This window comes from Rhinopithecus bieti, unplaced genomic scaffold (assembly GCF_001698545.2).
Source record: "Rhinopithecus bieti isolate Rb0 unplaced genomic scaffold, ASM169854v2 scaffold_41913, whole genome shotgun sequence".
Lineage (NCBI taxonomy): Eukaryota > Metazoa > Chordata > Mammalia > Primates > Cercopithecidae > Rhinopithecus > Rhinopithecus bieti.
This window is the reverse complement of record NW_016818964.1, coordinates 7,966,557-7,984,830: the sequence shown is the minus strand read 5'-3', so window position 1 is coordinate 7,984,830 and position 18,274 is coordinate 7,966,557. Positions and strand designations below refer to the sequence as shown.

Below are 18,274 nucleotides of genomic sequence, written 5' to 3'. Positions count from 1 at the left end.
TCTGTAATGCTCATCGGGTGCCCAGACAAAACAGTGGTGTCTGATGGAGAATGAGAATCCAGGAGTGGGAGGTGGGGCCTGGGGATCCCCGTCGCCCTGCCTGACATTTCTAGGTCCCCCAAATGCTCCGGGGCAGTGAGCCGAGCCATGTGGCACACCCAGTCCCTCTCTGGTCCTGCCTTGGGGACCCAACCTAGACTTGCAGCTTTTCATGGTAACCCGCATGTTCACTTACATGCTTGGCTTTCCATTCTGCGTTATGATGATGATGATTGTTGGTATATATTTACAATGAAATGGAAAACAAGTTCCAGTCATTGCTAATTCCTAAACCTTCATAATTAAAAGCTAAAAAAAACTTTGGGAGGCCGAGATGGGTGGATCACAAGGTCAGGAGATCGAGACCATCCTGGCTAACATGGTGAAACCCCGTCTCTACTAAAAATACAAAACATTAGCCAGGCGTGGTGGTGGGCACCTGTAGTCCCAGCTACTCGGGAGGCTGAGACAGGAGAATGGCGTGAACCTGGGAGGCGGAGCTTGCAGTGAGCTGAGATTGTGCCGCTGCACTCCAGCCTGGGCGACAGAGCGAGACTCCATCTCAAAAACAAAAAACAAAACAAAACAAAAAACAAAAAAACAAAAAAAAAAAAAGAAAGAAAGAAATGAAATAATACCTGTGGAGTGAAGAAATTTATTTTTTGAGTCACCCCCACCCCCAAAGACCTGTGTAGCTCTGAAAGTGAGCAAACGAAGAAGGCTCCCTAAAATTGTTCTTCTCTATTCCTGCTGTCTCAGCCACTCCCCCTCTACACCCCCCACAACCCCCCCAAAAAAGGGAATTGAGAGAAAGACAAATGATGAGAAGGCCGGTCTTGTCAGGTGAACACCCAGTACCTGTCTCATTTAAGGTAGCACTCCACTTCTTTCAAATAGGAAACTGCCAAAATGGATGTCATGGGCTGCTAATTAGATGTATTTTAACTGCAGGATCATTTTACCAGCTAATACTGTTATTATGTGCTTCAATGTGAACCCATGGTGGAGCTGTTAAAATATGAGCGTGCAGTCTTAGCAGACAGCTCTTGGAGCTGTTGGGATGGGTGGAGGAGCTTTTCCTTACAGCCCTGAAGATCCCCGGGCCAGGCCCTGTGCTGAAGGTCTCCACCCTTTCAGCTTCTCAAGAGGTGCCCCCTGCTCTCCCGAAGACCATCTTCTCCTTGTGTTTAGACCAGGGCCTGAGCCTCCAGGAGGCCTGAGCTCTCCAGTGTCACATCCCTTCTCCTCTAGACATCAAGGTTCCCTCTGGACCAGCCTAGAAGTGCCAGATGACCACAGTTCATGCCTGTGCCTACCCAGAACAGGCAGGCCTGAATCTCACGCATTGGGGTTTTCAAGTCTGTGCTGGCTTCTCCATCTTCCCTCTGTAGCAAACCGGAAAAAGAATCCTAATTTCCCGTTGGGGTGGGAGAAGATGAGCTAGGATCAGGATAATGATTTTTAAATGCGAGCCAGGGATTTGACTTCATGTTATTTCTTTCCCACCTCACCCTCTTAATACATAGCATTTTTTTCTATCATCCTTAAGACAAAGTAGCTGGCAAAATATTTAAGTGATCAGAAAGAAATATTTTTATTTGCCCGCGTGCGAATTGGGTTATCTGCCTATCTTGTTTATGAAATTTGGCGCTGCCTTTCCTGCACAGTGCGTTTGCCTCTCAAATCTTTCCCGGCTCCCATTTCCATATTTCTGCGTGCTTGTTCTTTGTTAATCACTTGGCAAGCGCTTATTTGAATATTAAAAATTTCTTTAATCATCAAAGGCAGGAGCACAGTCTCATGAATATTCATATTTTTCCCCCTCCTCAGACTGAATTCTAGTTCATTACCCTGCAGTAAAAGCCAAACAGCCATCAATCGCCCTCATTACAGGCTCTGGCGTTTTGATTGGCTGCCTGCTGCCCAGAGCTTTTTTTTATTTTTTTAATTTTTTTCCTCTTCTCCTATGAGCTGTCTTGTACCTGCCAACAACCAAAAAAAGAAAAAAAAAATCAACAATGCAAGAATAAATTTCTCTGGTTGGAAAACAACTTTGCAAACTTGTCAAACAGTCCTTGTGGCTTGCTGCTGCCACCGCTGTAGCGTCCACCAGCGCCACCTCCTTCCCCCCGCTGTCCTTCCCCCAACCAAAAAAAAAAAAAAAAAAAAAAGAAGCCCAAGATAAAAGGGGGGGAGAGAAAATAAATAAATAAATAAATAAAAGGGAGAAACTTGAGCCTCAGAGATGAATATTTGTCAAGAGAGTTGACGTAAGTTTCATTTGCATAATGACTTTGTACTTCTGCATTAATAAAATTTGCATATGAAGCCATGTTAATTACTCCTGATCATGCTTTTTGCATTCATGCATAGTAATTTTCTCCGACTTGTGAGAATTAATGTCTTGGCATGGGGGGAGGGGGCGCGGGGACTGTCAGGTTCCCTTGCCAGTGTCCCTCACTCAGGCACGCTGCCTCCCTGGCTGTCTCCTTCCTTGATCTATGACTCATTTCTGCACTATCGGTAGGAGTTCTCAGCTTAAAAAAAATGTATCAATTGAAAGGCACCAGTAGAGAGAAAAATACACGTCTCCTGCACAGTGTATTCCAGACCACCTCTCTCTAGCTCAGAACATGGAATCTGTAATCCTCCCATTTGGGAGGGGACACCCCAGAGACTTCAGGGGTGGGAAAGGCTCGAATTCCCCCCAAAACAGGACTGGGGCTTTTCCAGGCGTTTTTGTGTCTCCACGCTCCTTGGCGGTGGGCGTGTTCGCTGGGTGAGTGCGCATGTGTGAGGAACAGAGCCGGAGCATCTGCAAAGTCCCTCTGGAAGAGAGACGGGTGACAGACCCCTGTGGAATGCTTAAACCCGTGAAGGCATCAAGAATGAGCTTATCTATCATTGCCCTGTTTTGGAGCCTAAGAAGTGGGATTTTAGGGGCCTTATATTTAGACTTTTTTTTTTTTTTTTTTTTTTTGTGCACAGACCTCCAAAGAAAGCGTTTTTTTAGGAGTGTCTTGCAGGTCTTTGTAGGGTGATTTGCTGTGTTCAGAGCACATCCTCTTGCTTTCTTTGCTGAGCAGTGATGACGCCTTGGAAAGGACCGTAGGGAGTGGGGAAAGTTTCAGAATGAAAAGTAAGAGAATGATAGTGACTATTTGGTGAGTGTTTCCTGGATCCCTGGCTCTAGCTCAGGGCTGACCTGACTCTTCCTTTAAAGTTGAGGGAGCTGAGGCTCTGAGAAAGTGACTCACCTTCGGTCACGAGGCCAGGAGACTGCCGAGGAGGAATTTGAATACGGTCCTCTGGCTGTGAGGCCTGGGAGCTCTGGTGGCTTCCTCTGTGCGTGTGTGGGTGCATACCCTGTCCCCAGGTCTCAAGGGCTCCTTAAGTGCTTTCTGGATTTCCCAGCTACGCTTTTAAAGGCAAATAGAAGGGTGGGGGCTGGGAGGTAGCCTGGGACAGGTATTGAGGCTGTTTTTTTTTTTAAGTTAAGATTCACAGGATGTAGGCCGGGCGCGGTGGCTCAAGACTGTAATCCCAGCACTTTGGGAGGCCGAGACGGGTGGATCACGAGGTTAGGAGATCGAGACCATCCTGGCTAACACGGTGAAACCCCGTCTCTACTAAAATACAAAAAAAAAAACTAGCCGGGCGAGGTGGCGGGCGCCTGTAGTCCCAGCTACTCGGGAGGCTGAGGCAGGAGAATGGCGTAAACCCGGGAGGCGGAGCTTGCAGTGAGCTGAGATCTGGCCACTGCACTCCAGTCCGGGCGACAGAGCGAGACTCCGCCTCAAAAACAAACAAACAAACAAAAAGGATTCACAGGATGTAAAATTGACCATTTTAAAGTGTACAATCAGTGGTTTTGAATCTGTTCACAATGTCGTGCAGCCGTCACTCCTGACTAAGTCCCGAGCATTTTCATCACCCCCGGAAGAAACTCCATACCCATTAGCCACCCCTCCCACCCCTACCGGCTCCCCCCAGCTCCTGGCAACCACTGCTCGCTGTGTCCGTGGATTTGCCTCTTCTGAACATTTCATATCCATGGAATTATGCAGTATGTGGCTCCTTTCGTCACTTTGGGCTTTTGCAGCAGCTTCAGATTTCTTGAGTTGCACCTTTGGGAAGGGCTCTGGGTTTAAGCTGCCCCATGGGGAAACCTCTCCCAGGGTAGAAGGTGCTCTGGGAGCCCCAGAGAGAGGCCCTGCAGAGCTTGGGATTAGAAGCCTCTCTTCCGGCTGCCCCGCTCCCCTGCCTCAGTTGAGCCGGCCCCGGGAGCAGGTGGACTTCAACAAGGTCAGAATTCCTAGTGAGGCTCTGGAGAAAGCTGTCCAGGGTGGCCTAGCCTCTGATCCCTATGCAGGGAGCAAAACGTGGTGTGTGACATCGCCTTTACAGACCCTGGCCTGAGCCCCACCTTGCATGTTTCCAGGAGAAGGGCGTGGCCAGATGCCTGTTTTTACCTGCTCTGCAACTGTTCCTCCCATCATGGAGACAGAGTCAGCTCCTTGGCACCTGGGACATCCCTTACCAGGCCTCGAGGTGCTTCTGCTGGTTTCTCAGTCATGATAAATGGTGCTGGCTGTGTCGTGGCCTCACCCAGAACCCAGGGACCGGAGCCTGGGTTTGGCCTTTGCAACTTCCCATGGCTGGATTGAGCCCAGGGATCTCAGACTTCCGCCCACTACGTGGCCCTTGCTCTAGAGATCCCAGGACCCACGGTCACTTACCCAGTTGCAGCCCTAGAGGGAAGCAGAGCATTGCGGGCTTTGGGGACACAACTGGGTTCCAGTCTCAGATCTCCCTGAGCCTCAGTTTTCCCCCAGTGGAATGTGGATCTCTGCTGAGTGAGGTGGCTGTCATGACGATGGATGACCCAGAGCCCTCGGTGGTCTGCAGGGAAGGCCTACATAGGGATTTGAGACCATGTGTGGACAGGATCAAACGCAGCGTCCAGTGCTGGGAGGTTCAGGCTACGGCAGGCTTCCAGGAGGAGGCAGGTCCTGACCTTCCTTGAGGGACGTCACTAAATCTAGCATGGCTTTCCCATCAGCATCTGAGGCTGAAACTGTTTACTGGTTCCTCAGCCACATCCTTCCAGGGCTATCCCCAGCTCAAAAATACCCTGGGTCCTAGGCCTGACTAGTATGAAGTCTTTGTTGGCTCAGAGGGGTCCGAGCAGTGTTAGTGTTAACTTTGACCTCTTGACAGGACACTGACAGCTTGCAATCCCTAAGCAGGGGGTCTTCTTAAATACCCTGATGCCTTGATCCTGGATAACCCATGTTTTAGCGAAACCAGGGCTACAGAGAGAACCCTGGTTCTCGGGCCAGACAACTGGGGTTTGGATGGGGCTGCTGATGCCTGCAGTTTTCTGCAGTCACGCCATCAGTTTCCTGGTCTGTGTAATGGGTATTCTAAGCCACAGCCCCCGTCAGTGTGTTAGGAAGTTCAGTCCAATGAAGGCTGACAGGCTCCCGGCTCATGGTGGCTTGCAGGGTCCCGTGGCTCTCCTTGCGATGGGGGAATCCACGTGGGGGCCCTGGAGTGGGCAGACTCCCACCCATGCAGACCTGTGCTGGGCCTCCCTGGCAAAGCTGGCTGGGCCCAGCTGCCCATCCTCTTGTTGACGTTTCCTTTTTGTCTTTCTGATGCTTCCCTGCTCAATTATTTACCCAGGGAATTTGGGCTTCTTCACTTGTGGTTTTGGCAAGGGCTTCACACAAATGTTTTGCCCTGGTGGTCTCTTAGCCATTTAAGATAAACGGCTAAATCAAACGCAGGCCTTGCCGCGGAGCTGAGCGAGCTGTGGGGCTGGGCAGAGGCGGGGTTGGCCCTGGCCCTGTGTCCTTGCTGTCACATGGCGGGAGGCCTCCCAAGCCAGGCCGAGACATTAGGAGGGGGTGAGCAGTGCCAGGGTTTTCTTGGGGTGTGGTGGGGGATGTGAACCTTCTGAAGGGCATTGGGGCTTGGATGCAGCATGCTCAGTGCTTGGGGCTGGAGAGAGCCCCCAGCTGGTGGTCTGCCAGGCAGGAGGCTAACAGTGCCCAGACACCTGGAGGCAGACCTGAGGTGTCCCGGGCCTGTACCAACAGCCCATCCTGCTATAGCAAACAGGGGAGGCTCTGCGCTTCCCAGCTCTTCCAGGGAGGGGTAGCCTGAAGTTTTGGAAACAAATCCCCAAATGGAACCTGTTTGATTGCTCCAGAGGCCCCCACGTGGGGGGTCCTTCCTGAGAGTGGGGCCCTGACAGCCCCCATTCACCCAGCCCCCTGCACTAGGCCCTCAGAGGCGGAGTCCTGCCTCCCCGACAGCCCAGCCTGGCAGCTGTGGAAACAGGGCCCTCCCCAGTGCCCCCTGCCAACCTCCTCGAGCCCATTCCCTCGTCTGTGTCCCAATTGCCTTCCCTGCAGGGCCTGGCACCCTGGGGGCCTCCCACCCCCGAAGGGTGGCCTGAGCCAAGCCCCACGCCCCGAGCCCCATCCCACCCTGTGCCTCTCACACAGTCCAGGGCCCGACTGACCAGTCTTTTCTATTGTTTTTTCTCCAGGGCCGTGCAGGCCTGCCCAGCTGCCAGCGGTGGCCCCCATAGCTGCCTCCTCCCACCCTCACTCATCCGTGATCACTTCACCTCTGCGTGCCCTGGGCGCTCTCCCGCCCTGCCTCCCCCTGCCGTGCTGCAGCGCGCGCCCGGTCTCGGGTGACGGGACTCAGGGTGAGGGTCAGACGGAGGCTCCCTTTGGATGCCAGTGTCAGTTGTCAGGTAACAGACGACGCCGCGGTGGGGGGTGGGCCCCCGGGATGGCGGGTTGTGCCATGGGCAGCGCTGGAGCAAGGTGGGGACCCAGGGAGGAAGGGCAGCTCCCAACCAGAAGGTTTTTTGGGGTGCCAGGGGAAGTGGTAAAGAATGTTCGCTGAACTATGAGCCAGGGCCCGGTGCCCCTTGGTCAGGAGTCCCCCATGGTGCCCCCACCCATTCTGAGAGTCTTGCTCCCAGAATGCATTCCCCAGCCTCCCAATCCCGCTTCTTTGGGTTGTTTAGCTACAGTTTAATTGGATAACACTTAACATCTGATATTTTCTTCTGCCCTTGCCACTGCCACCCCTTCCCCACCCCAGACAACCCCTGCCCCGCCAAGACAAGGCTAGGGGAAGATTCCTTGGTTGTCTGTGTACGTTGCTGGAGCCGTCCAAAATGCTGAGTTTCTCTTTGGGAGAATGTGTTGCCCATTAGCTTTGAAAAAGAAAAAAAGTGGCTCAAAAGGAGCCTCTTAAAAAGCTGCTGCGGCCGGCCACGAGAGGGAGTGAAACACTGTGGGGTGTGTGAGGGGTGGGGGTGGGGGCTGAGTACCTGCTGTGCGTCCGGCTCTGGGCCAGACCCAGACACAGCTGTTTGTGCCGACTCATCCCGCTCTCCTGGGAGGGGGGTGTGGCTGCCCATTCTACAGATGGGCAGATGGGGCAGTGTGGCGACACAAACTGGCCTCCTCTACATGCCCTGCCTCTCCCCAAGTGGAACCCAAGATCTTATTCTGCCTAGGGTCTCTGGGAATCCTTGGAGTCCCTGGGAATTCAAGGGCAGAGGGCCCTCTCACAAGTCTATCCCCCCAGCATCTCGGTAGGGCCTGGTGTGAAAGCACTGTGGCCAAGTAAGCCAGGATGCTGACACAGACACATGTGGTGAGCGGCCATGGCCTGGTTTCTGTGGCAGGGGCAGGAAAGGAGAGGGGGGGTGCAGAGCTGGGGCAGATTTGATTGGTCCCTGCTTTGTCACTAGGGATGTTGCAGGCTTTCTCTTGACTTGAGTTGTGAAAGGAAGACAATTTTTATTGGGCAGGTTTTGTTTTTAATTGAAGCTGTCCCCAGGGACGGTCCCTGTTGGAGCCACAGCTCTGCAAAAGGCCATGGCCACAACTCTGTAAAAGGCCACAGGCAGCCCCTGCTCCAAGGTTCAGAGCTCCCTGGGCTCCAGAGCTCCCTTGTAGGGTGGCCTGGAGCCTTTAGTATACCCTCCCTGCTGTGACAGGTGGTGACATCATAGGATCTTGCTTCCAAGAGGGAGTTCTGGTTTCTTACTGGACTTGTGCCTTAAATGCACAAAGCAAAACCCAAAATCTCCTGGGAAGGAGTCGGAACCACTTGCAAAGACGCTGGCTCCCTTCTCTGGGCTGTGCTGGTCCCCAGGTGCTCGGGGCTCCTGTCCTGGCTCAGTAGATCTGTTCTGTGAGTCTGTGGAAGGCCCTGCTCGCTTGCCTGCTCTGTCTGGGTGGTTGCCCTGCTCTCTTGGCTTCCTGTCATTAGCGCTGCAGCCCCTGCAGCCACTGGGGGGGCCGTGCTATCAAAGATCAGCCTGAGTGTTTATTACTGGACGCGGTCGAGTTCTGTGGTATAGAAATCTGATCTCACCAGAGGCTCACCCAGGGCTTTGCTTAACCCTCTGTTGGCCCTACTTAGAAGTTGCTGAAGTAGATGAGACTCAGCTAGAGGACTGAGCCCTTTCCTCATGTGGCCAGGCCCGCTTGGCATCTTTGTATGGTGCTGAGCAGGAGCTGTTACCATCCCCATTTTGCAGATGGAGAAGCAAAGGCTCGGGGAGGGAGAGTGGCTGGCCAGGGTGGCAGAACGGGGCTTTGTCCTTGGATGCCTCCTGAAAGGCCACCCCTCTTCCTGTGGAGCCACACTGCCTCTGCTGACATCCACGGGAGGTTGAATGAGCTTTCCACTGCCTTGGCTCTGGGGGACTCTGCCATCAGCAAGTCCTCATACATGCCACTAGGATCCTTATGAGGACTGTTTATGGAGGGCCTGCCGTGTGCTGCATTGTGCTGGGCATTTGTGTGCCTTCTTGAATTTAACCCTCACAGCAACCCTAATACTTCACTCTCCTCACTTTGCAGACGAGAAAATGTTCAGAGACGTTGAGTTCTCACAGCTCACATCCATCCATCCATCCATCCATCCATCCATCCATCCATCCATCCATGCATCCATCCATCCATCCATCCATCCATCCATCCATCCATCCATGCATCCATGCATCCATCCATCCATCCATCCATCCATCCATGCATCCATCTATCCATCCATCCACCCACCCGTCCATCTGTCCATCCATCCATCCATCCATCCATCCATCCATCCATCCATGCATCCATCCATCCATCCATCCATCCATCCATCCATCCATCCATCCATGCATCCCTCCATGCATGCATCCATCCATCCATCCATCCATCCATCCATCCATCCATCCATCCATTCATCCATCCATTGATCCATCCATTTATTCATTCTTTAGCTTGAAGCCATTTGGAAGGCCCCTAGCTTGTAGCACTGTGCACACACAGGAAGAGTCAGCAGGTGGGTCCCTGCCCTCTTGTAGCTTGCAGTCTAGTGATGGGGAGGGCAGAGAATGGGGACCTGCAGAAGGGGAAAGAGGAGCAGGGAGGGAGGGAGTGGCGGAGGTGGGATTTGATCCCAGGCTGTCCATCCAGCACCTGCCACATCTTTGGCTTTGGCTCTTCATCTGGCATTAAAGGCCTTTTTAGATTTTAGGCCTTGAGAGCTGCCAGGACTCAGAGCCTGTGAGCAACCAATGCTTGATTGCAGTGCTCTGGGAGGGGCATGAGGAAGGGCAGTGTCCTGTTCCTGGGGTTGGGACTGCAGGAGGCTGAGCCCCTAGGACTGCTTCAGGAGACCCTTCTAAGGGGCCTGCTCTTACCTCCTGCCCTCTACCACCATGTCCAGTACAGTTCTCTGTTTTCATTTGGTCCCAGTTCATTGGCCCGCACCAGCTTGCACTACCATGTTTCCCGATCAGTTTCAATACCTGAAACTATCCTATTCTGGTGTTTTTTTTGTCCCTTTGTGGTTTGTGTCCCTAGCACAGGGCTGTTTGCTTAAGTGTTTTTAGTGCCTGTTTAATTAGTAGTTGGAATGGAGTCATTAAGTTCCCAGTAGCCCGTTAGGAAGAAGCAGGCCTTTGTAAAGATGGAATGGGCCTGCCGTCCTTACTTGGTTTTGTCCCTTTTCAGATCAGGATGCACTGAACCCATCTCTTCAAATTAATACGGAGAACCCCAATGTGAACGTGTTTCATACAGGTTAATTGCATGCCTGTTACTGCATCCGCAGTTATTTATAGAAGGATGTGATTTTACCGGGGGGAGAAAACCACACAGGTATGTGTGTTTGTGCACACCCTGGGCTGGCAGCATCCCAGGTGGTCCTGCCTCCCGAGACCCCAAGCCTAGACCTCCTTCCAACGGTCGCACTGCGGAGAAGGGACTCGGGGATCCTGACTCTTTTTGACCCTGCTGAAGGAATGTGGGGCTTTGACTGTAGGCATTCCTGGGAACTGAAATTTCTTCCCGAGAAATTTCACATAGAGGATTTGGCACAGTGGCTGTGGGGTCAAGAGCCTCAGACTGTGGTCCTGGTCTTTGCTTCAGCTGGCCAGAGGCCCTAAAGAAGTCATTGCCTCAGTTTCCCCTTCTGTAAAAATACATCTTTGTATGTATATGTGTATGTATGCAACGTTTGAAAATGAGGCTCGTGTTATTTTCTGAGACAGGTCAGCGTGGAGCTGCTGTGGGTGGAGTGAGCATGGGGCTAGCTAGGTTCCCAGGGCAGGGCGTGGGGCATTCAGAGAATGGTTTGGACACTCTTGGGCTTTGTGCCCCGCATGCTGGGACCCTTCCCTGTTCTGAGGCTTCCACGATTGGAAGGCGGTCGTCAAGTGTATGAGATTGCTTGGGGGTGAAGGCTGTTCTGCCCCGCGTAGTCATTTCCCTTCTCCATTCCTCAGTTTCCCCATCTATAAAATGGAGCTACGGATAGGACAGGCTCTGAAGGGTCGTTCTGGGGATTGTGTGAGATCATATGGGCCAGGTGCTGAGAACAACGCCATGTGCCGAGTGAGCCCTGTCGAAGTTAGAGTCCGTGCACGAGCCGAATGGGTTTCACAACATTGAGACTCCATCAGGTCTCGCTACAAGCTGGATCCTCGCTTTCCATTCTTAAAAGTATTTAGCCTCTTGGCTGGCTCAGCTCATGTACCAGCTTTGGGAGGTGGAATAGGAACTGAGACACTTCATTGCATATTTAAAAGCTGCAAATGGTCATCAGCCACAGTGATTAATACGTGTACTTGGTGAAGTTCAAGGTCTCACGCAAGAACACACAGGATCCCAGCTCGGGGAAGTGGAAGTGTGTGGCTTTAATAGAGGGAGTCAGTTGCAGTCATTAGTATATGCTGAAATCACAGGGCAATCTTGTAAAGTTAAATTCAATTTACTTTTCTACTGAAATTGTGCTTGCTGTGTTATTTAACTAGTCTGGGGTTTCTTGGCATGGGTTAAAGGGACAATAAAGATAAAAGAATACCTGTAAGTAAATAGTAGGGTTTAACCATAGAATCTATCCTTTTCTCCTCCTTCAATTATATCCCAGTGTTCATTTTGTGTTGGTTTTATAACCAGAGCCGTCCAATGGGGCGCCGTGGATTAGACCACCCTAGCTGTGGAAGCCTGATGCAATTAATACAGTCTGCCTGGAAAGTGGCCTTATTTCTGGAAGTTTTATGTTAATGATATGGTGTGTGCTTTGCACATTTCATATCAGAACAAGAAGCAAGCTGTAGTTTCATTCTGGACTGGGTTTGATTAACACCGGAGGATCCATGGGAAGCCAAACGGTGATGCAGACAGAGATGGTTAACCTCACCAGGCCCCTTCTGATGTGCAGCCTTGATTCTGGTGCAGGGGGTGCCAGAGGCACTCCAGGAGGGCGTTAGATCGGCCACTGAGACTGGAGGGAGGGGTGAGTATGGGGGTGAAGACGAAAAGAACCGTGTGAGTGAGTGTGTATGGACAGCAGAGCTCCGTCATGGGAAGGTTGGAAAACGTGCTCATGGGATTCCCTTTGCAAAGTAACGTTTGTTGTTAGGATCCTTCTGGGCTAACCAGACAGGTCCCAGGGTTGATGGGGGCTGGCTCGATGTAGGAAAAGGGCTTTCAGGGGAGTTATTAAAAATTTAGAGAGTCATCTGTATGCCTTGCAATGTCTACATTGCCCAAGGGCTGGTGGTCCCAGCATCCGCAAACCAGCATTTACAGTGCTGTTGCTCTTCCTGCATGCAAGTGCCATTGATTCCACCCTAGCACCTGCCTGCTTCTTGAGGTCACACTGCTGCAGAGGCTGTCCATGCCCGCCTGCCTTGAAAACCCAGATGCCTCTTTCTGTGACCGGAGGAAGTGCCAGGAAAAGCCATGGAGAGCTGCAAGGCCCCCAGGGTGGGGGAAGCTGATTCTCAGAGTGCTGGAGGTAGCCAAGGGTGGCAGGGCTTGGTGGATGCCAGAAAGTCCCCTATCCCACATAGCTGGAAAGTGACATTTCCTACAGCATCAGCAATGGCCAGAGGAGCTGAGGAGTTGGGGACAACAGAAGGGCTGCACTGTGGCTCTGTTGGGGGTGGGGCACCTACCAGCATGACTGTCCTTAGATAAAAGAGGCCCCAGCAAATCCCTGAGTGGAGATTGCTGCAGCCTCGCCAGATTCCATTTCACTCTCTGAGTTGGCCCTTCAGACGTTCTGAAGGCAGAGCTAAATCAAAGAATTCTGTTCAAATCCATACAAGATGTTGCTGTTTTTCTGCTCTGACAGGAGAGGCATTTGGAAGTGCAGTTTCTTTCTTTCTTTCTTTTTTTCCTTTTTTTTTTTTTTTTTTTTATAGCTGTCTTAAAAAGGAGTTTGGCTGTTTAGCACAGCTGGTGCTCATTACATTATGCACTGGCAATAAGATAGCATGTGTAATTAATTTTTAATGCAGTGCTGGATGCAGCGCTTTCAAGCAGTTAGTGGATGTGAAGAAGCAGCATTGGCCGTGGACATCAGAGACCTCAGAGCAAGGCAGCCCCGTTCTCCTTTAAAGGGACTTGGAAAGTGGCAGAGGAGGCTGGCATTGCCCTCTGTGTGCAGCGGACTGGCCCAGAAATGGGTTATTGGGTGACCTGAGGTCAAGTCAATCTTTAACAATCCAAGACCAGGGATCCCAAGAGATCATCTCCTCCAACCCCTTCATCATATAAATGGGGAAACCAAGGAAGACAGTGGGGATGAAGCCATGACATGTGGGTGGCAGAGCTGACTCATATACCTGGGTCTGCCCACTAGGCCATACTGCCCCTCTTGAATTTTCATTGAAAACCAGAAGAAGAAATTCACCACCCAGTGGAAGCCACTTAAAGATTGCTCTCTGCCTGACTGTGAGGCTCAGTGTGAAACCTGCAGTGAGATTGGGCAGCAGGTAGAGCTCTGATGTTGAGGAGCCCCACATTGGGCGCCTTGGCCTTCAGCTCTACTATCTGCAGTGGGAGCACACTGGGCACATCGTGGGTTTGAGACTCTGGGGTTGTGCTTTGACAGCTGGTTGCCCTGTCGCCGTGGGGCTCTGTGGCATGGATGCGTGTTTGAAGTTCAATGTCATTGTGGACCCATATTAGACTGCAGGCATGGTGGGAAGCTCTAGAGATGGGGCCATCTCGGTCCTTCCCTTGCAGTGAATGGGTGTGAGTATATGATCCCAGGCTAGCCACTTACTTCCTCTCTCCAAGCTTCAGTTTTCCCATCTGTAAAATGGGAACACTGAAGTATTTGCTGACCATCCCTTCACTGGCAGGTCCCATGAACAGCTACCATCTGGGTGTGGCCATAGCCCATGACCAGTGCCTGGGGGAATCAGAGGGAAAAGGCCAGTGGGAGGGGAAGGAGGGAGAAAGCTGAGCTGCCGGAAAGCCTTTTGAGACTGTGGCCTTGGGTACCCAGCACACCGGTGATGACTTAGCTCTTAGAAAGCCACTTGCCCGGGAGAGTTTCTTAGTATGAATGAAGGCAGAGGAAGGGTCAACATCATCAGCATTCCTGGGGCTTGCCACTGTTTGCTGAAGGGCCAGCTCAGTCCTGGGCATGACGTCTCATCGTCATAACGCTCCCAAGAAGAGGCACTCCCCCACCCTTTTGCTTATGAGGATAGTGGGGCTCAGAGAGGCCACACAACCCACCAGGGGTCACACAGCACACAAATAGCAGAACTTGGACAGAGAGTCTCAAAACAGAGATTCAGACTCAGGTCTGGCCAGCCTCCCAGCTGTGCTCGGAGCTCTCCGCTCCAGCTTCCCATTGGGCTGTAGTGGACAACAGAGAAGGAGCTGCTGGTAGAAAACCAGATGAAACTCCGATTTATTTCCTGGGAGGGTCCTGAAGGTCGTCCTTCATGCACTGGTCATCCTTGTGCCAGACCCTGGGCTAGACTGAGGGATCCGGAAATGAGCATGACAGGGTCCTTGCCCTAGAGGAACTCACCATGGTGGAGGTGCCCCATAGAGGGCCTCCTCACTCAGTGGATATGAAATGCATGTCTCCATGGCACCTCTCTCTATTTGAAAAAAAATGAATACATTGGCTGCTGCCCGGGTGCTCTCTCCCTTATTGCCATGGCGCAGCTCAGGAGCAGATCTCAGGATGGAGAGGTGCTCCGCCTGAGGACAGCTTGTCCCTGTGCTAACACTGCTGAGCACGGGGGTACCTTCTGCAGGGATTTTTACCTGAATGAAGCACAAGTGAGGCCTGACTGCGTTGGAATCCACGTGATTATTGGTGTGGTTTTGACTCTCATTTTATCCAAGGGTGCCGTGGGCCCACGGCTGGTCCATAACCGTGTGTTATGTGGAAGAAGTGAGAGAGTAATAGGTTTTCCATGAAAGGTGGTGCTGCTTCTGGAAAGGGGGCATTCACGTGTTCATCCTCACGGAGCAGCGCTGTGTTAAACCGAATTGTGTGAACTGAAGGTCACCCGGACCACTTTTGGAAAATGCTCCCGACCCCCATGGGGTTCCTTTCAGAGAATCTGTGTTCTCTGTACCTGAAATCAAATGTGTGCCTAAGCAATTCTGGCCCCTGGCTCCCACCACCCTACCCTCTCCACAAAATGGTAGACATGAGGGGCAGCTAAGGGGACAGAAGAGATCTCTTTGCAGATATTATATTTTTAAAAAATGGTCTGATGTAATAAGCAGCAGCTAAGGAGACAGACAGTAAATGAGGAGAGTGCCGGTATCTTCCATGGGGAAAAATGAATGAACCGAAAGAGAATATTATTTTTCTAGAATACAGAAAGCTGTCCTCTCACAGATCAGCTGGAATTCCAAGGTGGATTATGAACTTCTTCCAACTCCCATTGACAGTGTTTCTTACTAGGCAAAGGGAAGGGCTACTTTTTCCGAAAGGGGAAAAAAGCTTTCAGACAAAGCTTGGACCAGCCCCTGAACTGCAAATTAGCTCAAGTGACCGTGCATACTTATATTCCTAATTTAAATGATTATTTATGTCAAATACTCATTGTGAAACTTGAAAATGTGGTATTACATTTACATCAAATAAAGTTTACTTGTAGCAGAAAGAAAGAGAGAAAGAAAGAAAGGAAAGGAAGGAAGGAAAGAAAGAAAAAGAAAGAAATGAAAGGGCTGGGCTTATGGGAGCTGGGAGGGTCGGGACATCTACTGGGGTTTTACCGCTGGGAAACGTGGGGCCGAGGGTCCAGTCCACCGTGGGCAGTGACAGGTGTGGATGTGGTGTCTTCTGGGAAGGGGCCTGCCGACTCCAAGCTTCCTCCAGCCCTGGCTGGACGTAGAGGGAAACAAAGTCACCGATCCTCAGTCCACCAGAAGGCAGTTTTGACCTTGAAGAAGAGGGCTAGAGCATGGGCAAGATTTTCTCATCCGATCACCTCAAATTGGGTTTTGGGGGTCTGACTGGGAGTCAGGGACTTGGCATGTGGCCCCACACCAGCCTTGACCAAGTCCATTTCCTCGACCAGGCTCATCTCTGTCTCTCCAGTGGCTGGGGCGGGGCTGAGTCCCAGCAGGTGCCCAGGAGATGCTGGGGGATGACGAAGACCCAGAAAAGGCGGTGTCTACACCCATGAGAGAAAGCAGAGGAAACACAGAAAACGCTGCTAGCCACATTCTCTTATGAGCGTCCTCCTTGTTTTTGTACACAGGGCAGTGGAATCCATTTTTTTTTTTTTGTTCCCGCTGCGGAGTGAAAGAAATCATAGCCCTTAAGAAAGCTTGAGGCGTTCTTTGTTGTTTTTATGGTGGGGGGAGAGGGGAACCAAATGTACTTGACTTTTCAAACCTGAGGGCAGGGTCGGGGTAGAGGGGCTGTGTTCTGTGTATATTTCACAATTAAACCCAAATAGTCTAAACCATGATATATAGTTTATTCCAACATAATCAAGGCTGGCCACTTTTACCCAAAAAGAAGTGGGACAGAACCCTCGGTCGGCAGGGGCCCCTCTGTGGGGCCCAGCATTATGCCGGGGAAACCAGATCAAACTCAGATATGGTCCCCGGGAGGGTCCCCCAGGTCTTTCTTCATACGCTGGTCATACATGTGCCAGACCCTGGGCTACAGTGTAGGGATCCAGAAATGGGCATGATAGCGTCCTTGCCCTAGAGGAACTCACTGCGATGGGGGTGCCCCAGGTGGAGCCTTCTCTCCCAGATCTGAATTTGGGCTTTCCAGGCAGCTCCTTTCATAGTTCACAGGTGAGAGGTGACAGGACCTGCTCCTGGTTTTTGCAGATGCGAATTTGTTTTCCTTGTGCATCTGGTGGACGGCACAGGCGGGATTTGAATTCAGGCCTCCTCGAGCCTGCGGCCCACGTGGGCATCCTGCTCCTGTCCTTGCGTCTAGCTCCTGGCCTGCCCCTCCCACCTGGCCTTGTACCTGGCAGGTGTGAGTGGGAGCAGCCAAGGGAGAGGAGTGAGCTCGTGAATCACGGAGCTGCTGCTGGGCCAGCCTGAGTCCCGGGTAATTAGAACGCCAGTATTGTATGATTCTCAAGGAAGGGATCAGAGGGCTCAGGACTTCTCCAGGGAAGTGAATGCAAAAATGGAGTCACTACCTGCAGAAACGGGGGCCACTGGAATCTTTTCATAAAACCGGACATTTTAAATTATTGCCTTTGTTAAGAAGTGAGGAATAGCTGGTGGGGCGAGGCCCGCTGGGTGTGTGAGTCTGCTCTTGGTGTTGTATTTAACCAGTCCTTTCTGACTCAAGTTCTTTTGCATGAATTTCCTTGCGTTTTATTAGCCAGCTCAGTTATTAGCATTTTAATCTTAAAAAATACCACTGATCCAGGGTCCACTCTGTGCTGTGGGCTTTCTGTGTATCTCCAGTGATTCTCACAATGCTTCGATTGTGAGTTTTTAAAATTGTGGTAAGATAAACACTAGATTTACCATTTTAACCATTTTTAAGTGCACAGTTCGGTGGCAATAAGTACATTGCAATTGTTATGCAACCATCACCACCGTCCATTTCCAGAGGTTTTCCGTCATCCCAAACAGAGCTCTGGCCCCATTAAACACTAACTTCCCATTTCCCCTCTCCCCAGCCCCCCATTCTCCATTCTGTCTCTCTGAATGTGACTATTCTAGGTTCCTCAGGTAAGTGGAATCATACAGTGCTTGTCCTTTTGTGCCTGGCTCATTTCACTTAGTATAGTGTCTTCGAGGTCCATCCATGTTGTAGCATATGTTACAATCTCCTTCCTTCTTGAGGCTGAATAATATTCTATCGTATGGATAGACCACATTTTGCTTATCCACCCATCCATAGATGGACAGTTGGGCTGCTTTTGGCTATTGTTAATGGCACAGCTAAGAACACGGGTGGACAATAATCTGTTTGAATCCTTGCTTTCAGTTCTTTTGGGTTTATACCCAGAAGTGGAGTTTCTGCATCAAAGGGTAATCCTATATTTAAATTTTTGAGGAATTGCCAGACCGTTTTTCACGGTGGCTACACCGTTTTACATTCTCACCAATGGTGCACAAAGGTTCTCATTTCTCCGCATCCTCATCTGACTGTTGGGTAATTTTAGTGTTTTTTGGACAGTTGGAGTTGATAGCCAAGGAACCTGCCTCTCAGCTACGTGACAACTGTCCCAAGTTAGGTGGGTCATAAACCTGAGGGCGGTTTGAATCCAGCCTCAGCCAGCCTGGGTGTGGCACCTGTAGTCACCGCCAGACTGCTGGGGGCTACCACCTTCAGTATATTTTAGTTGAGGGTCTTGAATCCCTTTTCTCTTGGAAATGGTTCCCCATGACAGTTCTCAGCTCTGTCTCCCAGGACAGCTTTTTTTTTTTTTTTTTTTTTTTTT

The 18,274-nt window shown here is 51.2% G+C and overlaps 1 protein-coding gene across 1 annotated transcript in view; it reads left to right on the top strand.

Moving 5' to 3' along the window:
- Positions 1-18,274, top strand: part of BCL11B (BCL11 transcription factor B) — a 92,405-nt gene that overhangs the window by 20,586 nt on the left and 53,545 nt on the right. The window contains exon 3 of the mRNA XM_017857870.1: positions 6,599-6,811. Within this exon, the coding sequence (XP_017713359.1) occupies positions 6,599-6,811 (213 nt within the window). The remainder of the gene's footprint in view (positions 1-6,598; positions 6,812-18,274) is intronic.